Here is a 16,363-nt window from a genome sequence, read left to right on the forward strand (position 1 = left end):
TTGTTTGAAATAGTTTTAAGTTGTGACATAAGCATATGGCTTCATTATCAACATCTCATTTACTCCATACCCAATGATCTCCAGATCAGTTAGCACCCATTCATAATGATGCTGCTTAGCATGGTGATGGTCAGTTAAGCAGCAGGAAAAGCAACAATTAAGAAATGACCATAATTTTGCAACAGATTCAACTGTATGGTAGCTACACTATATATATAATTAGATGTATAGGTTCTAGTCAGTCTTTCTTACCTATAAATTCATTTTAATAATTTTCACCAGCTATTTTAAACAGTTGATTTAAAATCAGATGATTGTTGTCTTAACGTTTGTATAGGAAACTAATTCTCAAAATGCCTTTACCTAAGATGAAAGTTTCAAATTAGTTACCAGATACAAATAAGTTTGTGATTGCTCATCTTGAACAGTATTTGGTTTTAAATATAACACATGTACAGAAAATGTAAACTTAAAGTCTGCTTTAAGATGTAACTGTTTTAGAAGTTAGACTTCAAAACTGGTCTTAAATACTTATTTTTGAACATTCCAAGATACTATTTACCCTTTAAGGTTTGTTTTATTTTGTTTTGTGTTTACATAGAAATAAAAACAGATTACCAGGACTGATACTTCTACAGTCTAAAGTAGGACTGAGCTGCAGTTCCTTGAAATATGCAAGATTAAATAATGTTTGATTTCTTTTCACATTACCTAGATTTGAAATACCATATGTCTGTGATTCAGAATGTCAATTATAGTATGTATTGACAGGTTTTTTAATGGCAGAGTGGCAATATTAGTCTCTATGAAAAAAAGAAAACCAAACTTTTGTTTCTTGAAAGGAGAAAAATTAAGTAGAAGGAATAGAATAGCCTGGTCCCTCGATAAAAGGGTCATTAATTGGAGAGAGCAGTATTACTTTTCTGACACTTAAAAAGCATTATCCCTAGTATCAAGGATAATGTAATACCATCTACTTCTTATGTATTACAGTCACGGATATATGAACATACATATAAAATACAGACACTGCATGGTGACTGAAGAGTTGAGGAATAAAATCATAGTCTAACTCACAGCACTTACAAGTCACTTACAGATGATCTTTAACAGCTTGTTTAGACCTGAACAAATTTCAGTGAGCATTCTAGTAATTTTCAAACAATGTCATAAAAACTCTGGTTGTGTTATTTTATTTTGTTGAATTAATTTGAGAAAAAGAAACTAGCTGCTTCACTTCACTGACTTTAATACTAGTATCTTATGGATTGCTTAATACAGATACATGTATTGAAACTTAAAAGAATCATACATTTCCATAAGGGAGATATCATTGATCATTGGTATGTATATGCATATACAAAACATTTTAACACTGTGAACATTAGAAGTTTTATGATCAGGCATGGGGAGAGGTTTATACTCTACAACAGTGATGCTGGTGACCATCTACACAAGGCCTCTTAGTGACGTCAATCAATTGGAGGTAGGAGTTTATCAGTGAATTGCTTGACATCCATCATTTCCTGCTGACATGAGCTGTGCATCATGCCTTCATAGACTTTGAAGGTTACATTGGATGGATTTACCAATGCTTTTAGTTTTTCAACAGTAAGAGAACCAAACATTAGGGGAACTAAAGGGTCACAATCTCCATGGCACTGGAGAATAGAAATATCTCTATTAGTGCTATTGATAGGACTCTGCGGAAATGAAGCCCGGAGTGGAAGCCAGCAACTGAGCGCAGTGATGCCAGCCAGTTTCTGCTGTGTGGTAAGAGCGGTGTATAAAGATAAAGCGCCTCCCTGAGAAAATCCTCCCAGAATAATTCTGTTAAAGGGAATACCATTCTTCACCTCTTGATCTATCAAAGATTTTACACTTTCTGCTGCCTGTTTAATTCCAGATTCATCCTCATGAGAATCTGGTGAAAGTCCAATAATATCAAACCAAGAAGGCATAGCCATATTCATATTTAATGTAACAGGCATAACAGGAGCATGTGGACAGATGTATTTGATGTGGGAACTTCTGATATCTGCAAAGGCGTCTGCCCATCCGTGCCCAGTATCTCCCAATCCGTGAAGGAAAATAACCGCGGAGGTGGCCTTTTGGGCAGCAGGCAGGACTGCGCGCAGCGGGGCAGACATGTTGCCTCACATCCACTGGCAGGCGGACAGTGCATGGCAAGTGGAAGGGCTGTTGCTTAGATTGTTAGCTGGTGTCACCTTTGTAGATCTCCAGACATTACCCTAGTGCCTGATTTCTCTGTAAACCAGAAATGACTCCCTCTATTATGATACCTCCATTCTTGTTATCATCTATTCTTCCCCCGACTCAAACTTTCTGCTCCCTCATGTCGTCTGCATCCCTCTTCTTCTCCCCTCCTCATTCTCCTAGCTCCCTCCCCCCTCTTCCCATACTCCTAATTTGCTCAGCAGATCTTAACACTCTCCCCTTCTCCAGGGGACCATGTATGTTTCTCTTAGGGTCCTCGTTTATTAGCTTCTTTGGCAGTGTGGATTGTAGGTTGCTAATCCTTTACTCTATGTCTAAAATCCCCATATGAGTGAGTACATACCATGTTTGTCTTTTTTCGATTGGGTTACCTCACTCAGAATGGTTTCTTCTAGATCCATCCATTTTCCTGCAAATTTCAAGATTCCATTGTTTTTTTTTTTGCCCACTGAGTAGTAAGTACTCCATTGTGTAAATGTACCACATTTTCTCTATCCATTCTTTGGTTGAGGGGCATCTAGGCTGCTTCCAGTTTCTGGCTATTACAAATAGTGCTGCTATGAACATCGTGAACAGATGTCCTTGTTGTATGAATGTGCTTCTTTTGGGTATATGCCTAAGAGTGGAATTGCTGGATCTTGTGGTAAACTGATTCCCCCCCCCTTTTTTTTTTGAGGAGTCCCCATACTGATTTCCAAAGAGACTGTACAAGTTGGCACTCCTGAGAAATTCTTTCAACCTCCATGAACCTTAGGTTTACCTGCCCCTGAGTTCAAATGATAGGCAGTCCTTCTGCTCCTCCAGACATCCACAGAGGATTACAGAAAGAAAAAGCTTGTTGTTTTATCAAATTTTTCTTTCCAGAAAACTGAAGCCCTAAATATTTAATCCAATCTTTGGATTCTCTTTAGAATTTTTTTATTTAAATTAGAAACAATCTTATTTTACATATCAATTCCAGGTTCCTCTTCCTCCTTTCAGTCATTTCTCCCAACATCCCCACATTCCAACCCCCCATCCACTCCTCAGTGAGGGTGAGACCTCAATGAAAGAATGGATGAAGAAAATGTGGTACATTTGCATAATGAAGTATTACTCAGCAGAAAAAACAATGAAATCTTGAAATTCACAGGCAAATATTGGGTTCTAAATCTCTTTATATTCATATTGATTTTCTACTGAATTGGGAACTCTGTTTCCATCTCTGGGGCTCCAAAACTAAAAGAGTAACAAGTGTATAAGACTCACTCAATTCAGCTTCTTCTCAAAATTAACAGGAATAAGTGAACAAATTAAAGAAAGAAGGACTGGTGTTATGTTCATAAAGTGGTCTCCTGTACCAATTTCTTCCAGGGTACCACCTACCTTCTTTTCTAGGAGGTTCAGTGTGGCAGAATTTATGTTGAGGTCTTTGATCCATTTGGATTTAAGTTTTGTGCATGGCAATAGATGTGGATCTAACTGCAATCTTCTACATGTCCGAATCCAGTTATGCCAACACCATTTGTTGATGATGCTTTCTTTTTTTCATTGTATAACTTTAGCTTCTTTGTCAAAAATCAGGTGTTCCTATGTGTGTGGGTTAATATTACGGTTTTAAATTCAATTTCATTGGTCAACCTGTCTATTTTTGGTCCAATACCAAACTGTTTTCAGGACTATGGCTGTATAATAGAGCTTGAAGTCAGGGATGGTGATGCCTCCAGAAGTTCCTTTATTGTACAGGGTTGTTTTGGCTATCCTGGGTTTTTTTTTGTTTTTTCATATGAAGTTGAGTATTATTCTTTCAAGGTCTGTGAAGATTTGTGTTGGGATTTTGATGGGAATTGCATTGAATATGTAGATAGCTTTTGGAAGATTTCTATTTTTACTATGTTGATCCTACCTATCCAAGAGCATGGGAGATCCTTCCATTTTCTGGTATCTTCTTTAATTTCTTTCTTTAAAGACTCAAAGTTCTTCCTATAGAGGACTTTCACGTTTTTGGTTAGTGTTACCCCAAGATATTTTATGTTGTTAGTTGCTATTGTAAAGGGTGATGTTTCCCTGATTTCTTTCTCAACACATTTATCTTCTGTATATAGTAGGGCTACTGATTTTTTTTAGTTAATCTTGTACTCTGCCACTTTGCTGAAGGTGTTTATCGACTGTAGTAGTTCCCTGGTAGAGTTTTTTGGGTTACTTATGTAAACTATCATGTCATCTGGAAATAGTGAAAGTTTGACTTCTTCCTTTCCAATTTGTATCCCCTTGATCTCCTTTTGTTGTCTTATTGCTCTAGCTAGGACTTCAAGTACAATATTGAAGAGATATGGAGAGAGTGGACAGCCTTGTCTTGTTCTTGATTTTAGAGGAATCGCCTTGAGTTTCTCTCATTTTAGTTTGATTTTGGCTCTTGGTTTGCTATATATTGTTTTTATCATGTTTAGGTGTGTTCCAGTTATTCCTGATCTTTACCTTTAATCATGTAGGAATTAATAACACTAATGACAATCTATGCTGGAGGGGATGTGGAGAAAGAAGAACCCTCCTCCATTGTTGGTGTGAGTGCAAACTTGTACAACTACTTTGAAAATCAGTATGGTGATTTCTCAGGAAAATGTGAATAAGTCTACCTCAAGGTCCAGCAATTCCTCTCTTGGGCATTTGCCCAAAGTATGCACACTCAAACAATAAGGACATATGTTCAACTATGTTGATAGCAGCATTATTTATAATATCCAGAACCTGGAAGCAGCCTAGATGCCCCTCAACTGAAGAATGGATAGAGAAAATGTGCTACATTTACACAATGTACTACTCAGTGAAAAAACACAATGGAATCTTGAAATTCACAGGCAAATGGATGGAACTAGAAGAAACCATCCTGAGTGAGGTAACCCAATTACAAAAAGATAAACATAGAATGTACTCACTCATTTTTGATTTTTAGACATAGAGCAAAGGATCATTATTCTACAATCCACACTACCAGCAGAGCTAGAAAACAAGGATGATCCCAAGAGAAGATTGTGTAGTCCCTCGATGAAGGGGATGGGGACAAGAACCCCTGACCAAAGTGGGAGCCCAGGAGCAGGGAGAGGAATGAGAGCCTTCATGCTGTTGCTGTTCGAAGCAGAAACAGACACCCACAGCTGAGCACTGAAGCACACTACTGCAATTCAGTTGTGGAGAGGGAGGAGGGATGAACAAAGGAGCCAAGATGGGGCTAGAGAGACCTGCAGAAACAGTGGACCTGACCTACTGATAACATGGAGACCCTTGTCATAAAGCTGGGGAAACAGCATTGGACCAAACCAAGCTCTCTGAATGTGGTGCCAGCTAGGAGGACAAGACAGTCTATGGGACCTGTAAAGGTGGAGCCAGTCTTTATCTCTAGAGCACAATGGACTTTGGGAGCCCATTCCCTTTGGAGGGATACTATTGCAAGGAATACTGTATTTGTATTCCAAATACAGCAAGGAGGGCCTAGGCCCTCCCCCAAAAGATTTGACAGACTTTGAAGGTCCCTGGTGGGGGGGCCTCACTATCCCTGGGGAGGAGTTGGGGTTGGGTTGGGGGTGGGTTGGTGGGGAACATGGGAGGATGGGAGGGTGAGGGAATAGGGGTATGGGTATGTAAATATGAGTAGTAATTAAAGAATTATAAAAAGAAAGGACACACACACAGACAAGCTTGAAATAAGTGAACACATGTTTACTTTGTTACCTGATGATATAACCCAAAACAGAAGAAAGACAGACTTAGAGAAACAATAGAAGAATGATGATGTTGTCTTCTTGTTTATGTTTCATAGGCTGTATTCACAGGAAAAGCCTCTCAAACATTCCTGAAAAAAAAAACAGGCCATTTTCTTAGGTGTAATATGCTACTTTTTTGCATTTGTTTAGTAAATAATATTGCAGAAGATATATCTAACATACAAAATTTGTTATTGATCCATAAATGCATAAATGTAATAGCCAAAGAAGATGTTTTAGGACCAGCATTTGCTTCTGTGATAACAGCAGATCACCTTGAGAAGAAAGATGCAGAGCTCACACACTTGAGCCTGTGCCATATCCACCCTGGGTAGGTGTTGCTGTCATCAATGTAGTTCACCCTGATGAGCCACACCCTGGCATTGGCCAAACAGCTCACACAGAGCAGAGGGAAGGAGCCAGGGCAAGGCATATAAAGCAGAGCAGGACCAGTTTCTTCTCACATTTGCTTTGGATACAGTTGTGTTGAATCACAAGCCCAGAAACAGACACCATGGTGCGCATGACTGATGCTGAGAAGGGGCTTGTCAATGGCCTGTGGGGAAAGGTGAAACCTGTTGAAATTGGCGCTGAATCCCTGGCCAGGTTTGTATTGAGGTTAAAGGGACATTCACAAGTCGGGTGCATGGAGATGGAGGTCTGCTCTCCACAGGTACTAATTTCCTGCGTCCTCTGGCACTTTTCTCCTTCTTAGGTTGCTGATTGTCTACCCTTGGACCCAGAGATTCTTTGAAAAGTTTGGAGACCTGTCCTCTGCCTCTGCTGTCATGAGTAACCCCCAGGTGAAGGCCCATGGCAATAAAGTGATCACCTCCTTTGCTGATGGCCTGAAACACCTGGACAACCTGAAGGGCACCTTTGCCAGTCTGAGTGAGCTCCACTGCGACAAGCTGCACGTGGATCCTGAGAACTTCAGGGTGAGTCTAATGGGTCTGCCTGTGGCTCCATCCCCTGGCTTTTGTGCTCACCTTCCCACCCAAAGGAAGGGGAAGAGATCCTAGGTAGACATTTACAAGGACGGTGTCTGCTTGTGCTTCATAGAGTGCTGACAAGAGTTTGATTATTTTACCCTGCACTGGTAGTCATCATTTTTTTTCTCTTACTTTTTTCTTCTATGTTGTGATTTGCTCTTTTTTCAGTAAAGTTTTAATTTTCACTAGTAGTTTAAAAATGTATTTCTTCTTTATCTGCTTTTTGGTTTGTTTATTTTGTTTTCTTTCAAGTATTTCTTGGTAACTTGCTTTGAGGACAAGGAAGATAAGTGAGATTCCCTGCTTACTTGAACAGCTCTAAAGAGTATCAGGGATAATTGGCTTTCTGGCTAGGGCAATTGGGTCACTCAAATTGCCAGCTTTGGCAAAAGCGATGAAGGCCTTTGGACATCTGTCTTCTGACAAAGAAAAGGCATTTATTTTTACTTCAACGGTGTGCTAAGTTATTGTGTGTCTCATAGAAATGTTCATGGTAAGAATTCATGATATAAAGTAGGGAGGGTTCTATTCTGCCCTTGGGAATATTGTGAATATAAATTCTGCTTGAGACAGAATAATTCTTAATAAATTGGCCAGTAGAACCCAGCTGCCATTCTACTTATATTTTAAGATAAAAACCACAACTGCCATTTGAAATGAGCCTGCAATGTCTGGTATTTTTGTTTACTATCTGTGATGCCTGTCTTGTCTTACACAGCTCCTGGGCAATATGATCGTGATTGTGCTCTCCCTACACCTTGGCAAGGATTTCACCCCCTGTGCACAGGCTGCCTTTCAGAAGGTGGTGAGTGGTGTGGCCAATGCCCTGGCTCACAAGTACCACTAAAGCCCACTTTCCTTTCCTTTGTCTGTGCTCAAAGGTTACTTGTTCCCTAAAGAACAACTGAACCTGTGAGGAAAATGATGAAGACTTTGGGCATCTGTCTTCTGACTAATAAAAGGTTATTACTTTCACTGCAATGGTGTGCTAAATGATTTGTGTGTCTCATAGAAAGATTCATGCTAAACATTCATGATACATAATAGGGGGGGGGTTCAATTCTGACCTAGGGAAAATAAATCAATGCCTCTGTTTCATGATAGATGCTGAGACAGAAAGCAGCAAGCCACAGCCCCTAATGTCCACTCCTAACCACTCAGAGAAGAATTCAAGTGGTGGCTTCATTTTACAGATTGGATTTTGGCTACATTTTTGCACTTGATTTGTTTTCTCTAGTCTTCCTCATAAATGTCTCTTATCTTTTCCCTTGCCGACACAGCACCTCAGAGACAGGTCTCTATCCAAAACACTTTTTTGCCTAAACATACCACTATTACCTTAAATTTTCCATCCATGTTTCTCTGGCCACATTGTTCATCATCCCCTGACTCCTCTTACTTTAAACAGCCCACTATGACACAGAGGTTTGGATTTGTCACTTGAGACTTTGTCCCTCAGCTCTACAGTCAATAGTCACCATGAGTTTTCAAATGGTGTTTTCCCTGGGACCTTTATGCATTATGCCGTGCTATGGCCTGAGTTAGGAGTTGATGATGAAAGAAATATAAGACTAGAGAGAAGAAGAAAATTCAGATTTATCACTGGTTATGAACTTTACATAACACCCTGAAGATAGATGCCATGTTCCTTTTCAATATGTCTATCTTCAGTATTAAGGAAGGGGTTGGGGATCCAATCTCTCCCACCTGCTGTCTGAAGCTCTCCTTAGTATGCAGGTAGTAGAGTTAACACCTTAGTTAATATATCTTCAATTTCTTTTTCTCTCCATAGCCACCCATGTCATCCTATACTCTAGAACCAAAGAGTTAGTTTCAACTATTCTTTACACTCCTCTCTAGTATAATTTTAGTAAGATTTTGAAATGACTGCATGTAATAAGAGACCTTCAATTACACAGTGGTCTGTATGGGTTTTATTGAGATTAGAGAATAAAATCCCTAAGATGTTATGAGGTTGTGCCACTGTCACATGGCATAAGAATTCACCTCCAAATGAATTAAAGACTTGGAGTAAGATGGAAAAGTATAAAAAAATCTAGAATAAAATGGGAAAGTATAAAAAATCTAGAATAAAACATAGGACACATTAAGATAGGTCTGGGGCCAGGTATGCCATGCATAAGTATAATCCCTATTAATTATTGCTAAGACAACAATCAGTGTTAATTAAAATCAAGCCATTTGGAAGCAGTATCTAATGTTCCAAAAAATATTTTTCTCAAAACAGTATTACTGCTTTCACATGGAACTGGAAATTTTTATAACTGCACTTTAATTCATGTAAATGGTTCTTTTGGCTAACCAAAAGATAGGATGAACAATCCTTTTTGCCTACTCTTTCTTGGTTTAACAAGGATCAATAATAGATACTGGTTTATAAAGTGGTAGCAGTACACATCATTTCACAGCTGTACTCATTGATTGCATACTAGTTAAAGGGTATTGTTTTTGTTTTGCTATGAGACAAATGTGGGCCTGGGTGCTGTTCTAACCATACCTCTAGGTTGCTTCCAGGTTCTGGCTATTACAAACATCGCTGCTATGAACATGGTTGAACAGATGTCCTTGTTGTATGAATGAGCATTATTTGGGTATATGCCCAAGAGAGGAATTGCTGGATTTTGAGGTAGACTGATTCCCATTTTCCTGAGAAACTGCCATACTGATTTCCAAAGTGGTTGTACAATTTGTACTCCCACCAGCAATGGAGGAGTGTTCATTTTTCTCCACATCCTCTCCAGGATAGACTGTCATTGGTGTTTTTGATTATAGCCATTCTGGCTGGTATAAGATGGTATCTCAGAGTTGTTTTGAGCTGCATTTCCCTGATGGCTAAGGATTTTGAGCACTTTCTTAAGTGCCTTTCAGCCATTTCAGATTATTCTGTTGCGAATTCTCTATTGAGTCCTGCACCCCATTTTTAAATTTCTTTGTTTGGTATTTTGGTAGCTAGTTTTCTGAGTTCACAGTATATTTTGTATATCAGCCCCCTGTCAGATGTAGGGTTGGTGAAGGTCTTCTCCCATTCTGTGGGCTGCCATTATGTCTTGTTGACTGTGTCCTTTGCCTTACAGAAGCTTCTCAGTTTCAGGAGGTCCCATTTATTATTAGATTTCAATGTCTATGCTACTGGTCTTATGTTCAGGAGCAGTCTCCTGTAACACTTGCTTCAAGGGTATCCCCCACTTTTTCTTCTAGGAGATTCAGTGTGGCTGGATTTATGTTGAAGTCTTTGATCCATTTGGACTTTAGTATTGTGCAAGGTGATAGATATGGATTTATCTGCAATCGTCTGCATGTCCGAATCCAGTTATGCCAGCATTATTTGTTGAAGATGCTTTCTTTTTTCCATTGTGTAAATTTAGCTTCTTTGTCAAAAGTCAGGTTTTCATACATGTGAGGGTTAATATCAGGGTTTTAAATTCAATTACATTGGTCTATACTTCTACTTTTGTGCCAATACCAAGCTGTTTTCAGGACTGTGGTTTTATAATAGAGCCTGATGTCAGGGATGGTGGTGCCTCCAGAAGTTCCTTTATTGTAGAGGGTTGTTTTTTTTTTTCTATCCTTGGTTTCTTGTTTATTCATATAAAGTTGAGTATTATTCTTTCAAGGTGTGTGAAAAACTGTGTTGGCATTTTGATGGGGATTGCATTGAATCTGTAGATTGCTTTTGGCAAGATTGCCATTTTTACTATGTTGATCCTACCTATCCAAGATCTTGGGAGATCTTTCCATTTTCTGGTATCTTCTTTAATTTCTTTCTTTAAAGACTCAAAGTTCTTACTATACAGGACTTTCACATTTTTGGTTAGTGTTACCCCAAGATATTTCATGTTGTTTGAGGATATTGTGAAGGGTGATATTTCTCTGATTTCTTTCTCATTGAGTTTATCATTTGTATATAGTAGGACTACTGATTATTTTAGAAAATCTTGTATCCTGCTACTTTCCAGAAGGTGTTTATCAGCTGTAGGAGATCCCTGATAGAGTTTTCGGGTCACTATTGTAGACTATCATATCATCTGCGAATAGTGAAAGTTTGATTTCTTCCTTTCCAAGTTGTATCCCATTGATCTCCTTTTCTTTTCTTACTGCTCTAGCTAGAACTTCAAGGACAATATTGAAAAGATATGGAGAGAGTAGACAGCCTTGTTCCTGATTTTAGAGGAAACACTTTGAGTTTCCATTTATTTTGATTTTTGCTGTTGGTTTGCTGTATATTGTTTTACCATGGTTAGATATGTTCCTGTTATTCCTGTGCTCTCCAAGATCTTTATCATGAAGGGATATTGGATTTCGTCAAAGGCTTTTTCAGCATCTTTTGAGATGATCATGTGGTTTTCTTTTTCATTTTGTTTATATGGTGGATTACATTGATGGATTTTCGTATGTTGAACCATCCTTGCATCCCTGGGATGAAGCCTCCTTGATCATGGTGGATGATTTTTCTGATGTTTTCTTGGATTCTTGGTCTGTAGTTATCGTTTTTAGTTGTGTCTTTGTGTGGCTTGGGCACCAAGGTAATTGTAGCCTCGTAAAAAGAGTTTTGCAATGTCCCTTCCGCTTGTATTGTGTGGAAAAATTTGAGGAGGACTGGTATTAACTCTTGTTTGAATTTCTGGTAGAATTCTGCAGTGAAGCCATCTGGCCCTGGGCTTTTTTTGGTTGGGAGACTTTTGATGACTGCTTCTATTTCATTGGGGGTTATAGGTCGATTTAAATTGCTTATCTTTTCTTGATTTAATTTTGATAAGTGATATCTATCCAGAAAATTGTCCATTTCCTTTAAATTTTTGAATTTTGTGGAGTACAGGCTTTCAAAGTATGACCTGATGATTCTCTGGTTTTCCTTGGTGTCTATTGTTATTTCCCCCTTTTCATTTCTGATTTTGTTAATTAGCATGCTCCTCTTTACCTTTTGGTTAGTTTGGATACAGGTTTGTCTATCTTGTTGATTCACAGAACCAAATCTTTGTTTCACTGATTCTTTGTAATATTTTCCTAGTTTCTACTTTATTGATTTCAGCCCTCAGTTTGATTGTTTCCTAGCATCAACTCCTATGTGGTGAGTTTGCTTCTTGTTGTTCTAAAGCTTTCAGTTGTTCTGTCAATTCTCTAGTGTGACTATTATCCAGTTTCTTCATGTGGGCACTTAATACTATAAACTTTCCTCTTAGCACTGCTTTCAAAACGTCCCATGATTTTGGGTATGTTATGACTTCATTCTCATTAAATTCTAGGAAATTTTTAATTTTTTATTTCTTCCTTGACCCAGTAATTGTGCTATTGGAAATTATTCAATTTCCATGAATTTTAGGTTTTCTGCAATTTGTGTTGTTGTTGAATTCTAACTTTCAAGCATGTAGGTCTGATAAGATATAGGGGGTTATTTCAATATTTTGTATCTGTGGAGGTTTGCTATGTTGTCAAATATGTGGTCAGTTTTAGAGAAAGATGCATGTGGTGCTGACAAGAAGGTATAATTTCTGTGCTTGTATGGAATGTTCTATAGATATCTGTTAAACCCAATTGAGTCATAACTTCTGTTAAATCCTTTGTTTCTTTGTTAAGTTTCTGTCTGGTGGTACTGTCTAGTGGTGAGAGCAGGGTGTTGAAGTCTCCTACCATACATGTGTGAGGTTTTATGTGTGGTTTGAGCTTCAGTAATGTTTCTTTTACAAATGTGGGTGCCTTCATATGTGGGGCATAGATGTTCAGGACTGAGACTTTATCTTGATAGACTTTTCCTGTGATGAGTATGAAATGCCCTTCTTTACCTCTTTTGATTGATTTTAGTTTGAAGTCTAATTTATTAGCTATTAGGATTGCTACACCAGCTTGTTACTTGCTTCCATTTGATTGGAAATTCTTTTCCCAACCCTTTATTCTTAGGCAATGTCTGTCTTTGAAGTTGATGTGTGGTTTCTTTTTTATACAACAGAAGGATGGATTCTGTTTTTGTATCCGTTCTGTTAGCCTGTATCTTTTTATAGGCAGGTTAAGGCCATTGAAATCCAGGGATATTAATGTCCGTTGATCCTTGTTTGTTTTATTGTTGGTGGTGTCATTGTGTGTGGATTTTGCCCTCTTTTTTCTTTTCCATTTGATAAAGTGGGATTATCTATTACCTATGCTTTTGTGAGTGTAGTTATCTTTGTTGGGTTGGAGTTTTCCTTCGAGAACTTTCTGTATGGCTGGATTTGTGGATATGTATTGTTTAAATCTGGTTTTGTCATGGAATATCTTGTTTTCTCCATCTATAGTGATTGGAAGCTTTGCTGGGTATGGTAGTGTGTGTTGGCATCCATGTTTCCTTAGTGTTTGTAGGATATTTATCCAGGACCTTCTGGATTTCAAAGTTTCCATTGAGAATTCGGGTATAATTCTAATTGGTCTGCCTTTATATGTTACTTGGTCTTTTTCCTTTGCTTCTCTTAATATTTTATCTTTACTCTGTAAGTTTATTGTTTTGATTATTGTGTAGCAAGGGACTTCTTTTTGTGGTCCATCTATGTCGTGTTCTGTAAGTTTCTTGTACTTTCATAGTCATATCCTTCTGTAGGTTGGGGAAGTTTTCTTCTATGATTTTATTGAATATGTTTTCTGTACTTTTAAGCTGAATTTCTTCACCTTCTATACCTATTATTCTTAGGTTTGGTCTTTTCATGGTGTCCCATATTTACTGGATATTTTGTGTTAGAGCTTTGTTTGACTTGAGATTTTCTTTGATCAATGACTGTATATCCTCTACTGCGTCTTCAACAACTGAGATTCTCTCTTCCATCTCTTGTATTCTATTCATTATACTTACATCCTTAGTTCCTGATTGTTTATCCAGCCTTTCTATTTTAAGCATCCCCTCATTCTATGTTTTCCTTATTGTTTCGATTTCAGCTTTCATGCCTTGAACTGTTTTGATTGTTTCCTTCACTTGTTTGTTTGTTTTTTCTTGGCTTTCTCTAGATTCTTTAACTGAATTATTTATTTCTTGAGTTTTTTGATTGGTTTTTCTTATATTTTTTAAGAGATTTCCTAGTTTCCTCTTTAAGGGACTCTATCATCTTCATAAATTAGTTTTTAAGGTCCAGTTCTTCTTCTGTGTTGTGCTTTTCAGATCTTGCTGGTGTGGAGTCCCTAGATTCTGGTGGTGTCACATTGGTCTTTCTGTTGCTGCATGTGTTCTTATTCTGTCTTCTTCCCATCTCTTCTTCCAGTGAGTTCAGGTGGGACCTCTATATCTCCTCTGTCACCTGATGGTGTATGTGGGGCAAGACTTCAGTGTTTGAATCTCTGGATTGTCTTGTCTCTCCTGGTATTCTCCTTGCTCAACAGAGGTCCGGGCAGAAGAGGAACCAAGCTTGAGATGTTTCTGGACTCAGGGAGGTCCTCCCTGTCTGGGGGTGTCTACTCTATGGCAGTAGCAGGACCATAAAGATCCAAGAAAGAAGTGATGGTAGAAGTCGGGTGTGATCAGAGGGGACACTCACCTCAGCAGAGGTCGGGGCAGAGGGAGAACCAAGAGTGAGGTGTTTTCAGACTTTGGAGATCCTCCCTGTCTCAGCAGAGGTCAGAGCAGAGGGGAAAGGCAAATTTCTTTCTTTAAATACTTAAAGTTCTTCTCATACAAGGCTTTCACTTGTTTTGTTATAGTTACCCCAAAGTTTTCTTTGTTTTCTATTTTGTTGATTTAAGCCCTCAATCTGACTATTTCTTGCCATCTACTCCTTGTGGGTGAGTATGTTTCTTTTTTGTTCTAGCACTTTCAGTTGTTCTACGAATTCACATTATAGCTTCTTTATGTAGGCATTTAGTGCTATGAACTCTCCTCTCAACATTGCTTTCCATGTGACCCATAAGTTTGGGTATGTTGTGTAGTCATTTTCCTTAAATTTAAGGAAGTCTTTTATTTCTTTCTTTATTTCTTCTTTGACCCAGTGGTGGTTCAGTTGATCATTGTGCAATTTCCCTGTGTTTATGGGCTTTCTGAAATTAATGTTGCTGTTGAATTCTAACTTTAAGCTGTGGTGATCTGATAGGGTAGAAGGGTTTATCCCAATTTTTTGTATCTATTGATGTTTGCTTTGTTACTGTGTATGTAGTCTATTTTTGAAAAAGTTTCATGAGCTGCTGAAAAGAATGTATATTCTTTTGTATTTGGGTGGAATGTCCTATAGATGTCTGTTAAGTCCATTTGAGTCATAATATGTTAGTTCTCTTATTTCTCTGTTAAGCTTCTGTCTGGCATATTTTTCCACTGGTGAAAGTGGGGGTGTTGAAGTCTCCCACTATAAGTGTATGGGGCTTGATTTGTGATTTAAGCTTTAGTAATGTTTCTGTTATAAATGCAGGAGTCCTTGCGTTTGGGGCTCAGATTTCCAGAATTGAGATTTCCTCCTGAAGGATTTTTCATGTGATGAATATGAAATGCTCTTCTTTATCTTTTTTGCTTGATTTTAGTTTGAAGTCTATTTTGATATATATTAGGTTAGCTACACCAGCTTGTTTCTTGATTGGAAAAGTTTTTCCCAACCTTTTATTCTGAGATAATGTCTGTCAGTGAGGCTAAGGTATGTTTCTTGTTTGCAACAGATGGATGGATTGTGTGTTTGTATCCAATCTGTCAGCCTGTGTATTTTTATACATGAATTGAGACTATTTATATTAATGGATATTAATGACCAGTGATTGCTAGTTCCTGTTAATTTTGTTATTATTGTTGGTGATGGCATTGTGTGTTCAATTCCCTTCTTTGGGTTTTGCTGCTGTAAGCTCATGTATTTCCTGTGTTCTTGTGGATATAGGTGATTTCCTTGGGATGATATTTTCCTTCAAGTACTTTTGGTAGGGCTGGGTTTGTGGATTGGTATTGTTTAAATTTGGTTTTATCATGGAATATCATGTTTTCTCCATCTAGGGTGAGTGAAAGCTTTGGTGGGTGAAAGTAGTCTGGGCTGGCATCCCTGGTCCTTTAGTGTCTGGATAACATTTTTCCAGGACCTTCTGTCTTTCATTGTTTCCATTGTGTATTCAGCTGTAATTCTGATAGATCTGCCTTTATATGTTATCTGGCCTTTCTCCTTTTCAGCTCTTAGTATTCTTTCTTTATTCTGTACATTTATTGTTTTGATTTTTATGTGGTGATGGGACTATGTTTTTGCAACAGTCTATTTGGTGCTTTGTAAGTCTCTTGTATCTTCATAGGCATGTCTTTTTTTTTTTTCATGTAGACTATTGAGACCAAATTAAAAATTTTATTCCCTTGAAACACCAGAAAATACTTAAATGAAGACTTAATGAGGAATGATTTCCAACTAGGTTAAGTACCAAGGAAATAAGCAAAGAAACCAAGACAAGTGCACACAGCTGCTC

At 38.1% G+C, this 16,363-nt stretch overlaps 2 protein-coding genes across 2 annotated transcripts; one reads left to right on the top strand and one right to left on the bottom strand.

Moving 5' to 3' along the window:
- Positions 1-1,385: 1,385 nt before the first annotated feature.
- LOC100764608 (acyl-protein thioesterase 1-like) lies at positions 1,386-2,150 on the bottom strand. The gene has a single exon (XM_027408022.2). It carries the CDS (start codon positions 2,148-2,150, stop codon positions 1,473-1,475), a length of 678 nt encoding a protein of 225 aa, XP_027263823.1. The 3' UTR covers positions 1,386-1,472.
- A 4,342-nt stretch (positions 2,151-6,492) lies between these two features.
- Positions 6,493-7,817, top strand: LOC100764904 (hemoglobin subunit beta-1). The gene is made up of 3 exons (XM_027407894.2): positions 6,493-6,584; positions 6,694-6,916; positions 7,689-7,817. Exons 1-3 carry the CDS (start codon positions 6,493-6,495, stop codon positions 7,815-7,817), a joined length of 444 nt encoding a protein of 147 aa, XP_027263695.1.
- The last annotated feature ends 8,546 nt before the right edge of the window (positions 7,818-16,363 follow it).

Source organism: Cricetulus griseus, chromosome 3 (assembly GCF_003668045.3).
Source record: "Cricetulus griseus strain 17A/GY chromosome 3, alternate assembly CriGri-PICRH-1.0, whole genome shotgun sequence".
NCBI classification, from domain to species: domain Eukaryota; kingdom Metazoa; phylum Chordata; class Mammalia; order Rodentia; family Cricetidae; genus Cricetulus; species Cricetulus griseus.

Bases quoted from the DNA above. Each gene is read 5' to 3' on its own strand.
- LOC100764608 (XM_027408022.2), bottom strand. From the start codon at position 2,150: ATGTCTGCCCCGCTGCGCGCAGTCCTGCCTGCTGCCCAAAAGGCCACC.
- LOC100764904 (XM_027407894.2), top strand. From the start codon at position 6,493: ATGGTGCGCATGACTGATGCTGAGAAGGGGCTTGTCAATGGCCTGTGG. The intron at 6,585-6,693 runs GTTTGTATTGAG...TCTCCTTCTTAG, and splicing joins GGCGCTGAATCCCTGGCCAG to GTTGCTGATTGTCTACCCTT. The intron at 6,917-7,688 runs GTGAGTCTAATG...TGTCTTACACAG, and splicing joins TGGATCCTGAGAACTTCAGG to CTCCTGGGCAATATGATCGT.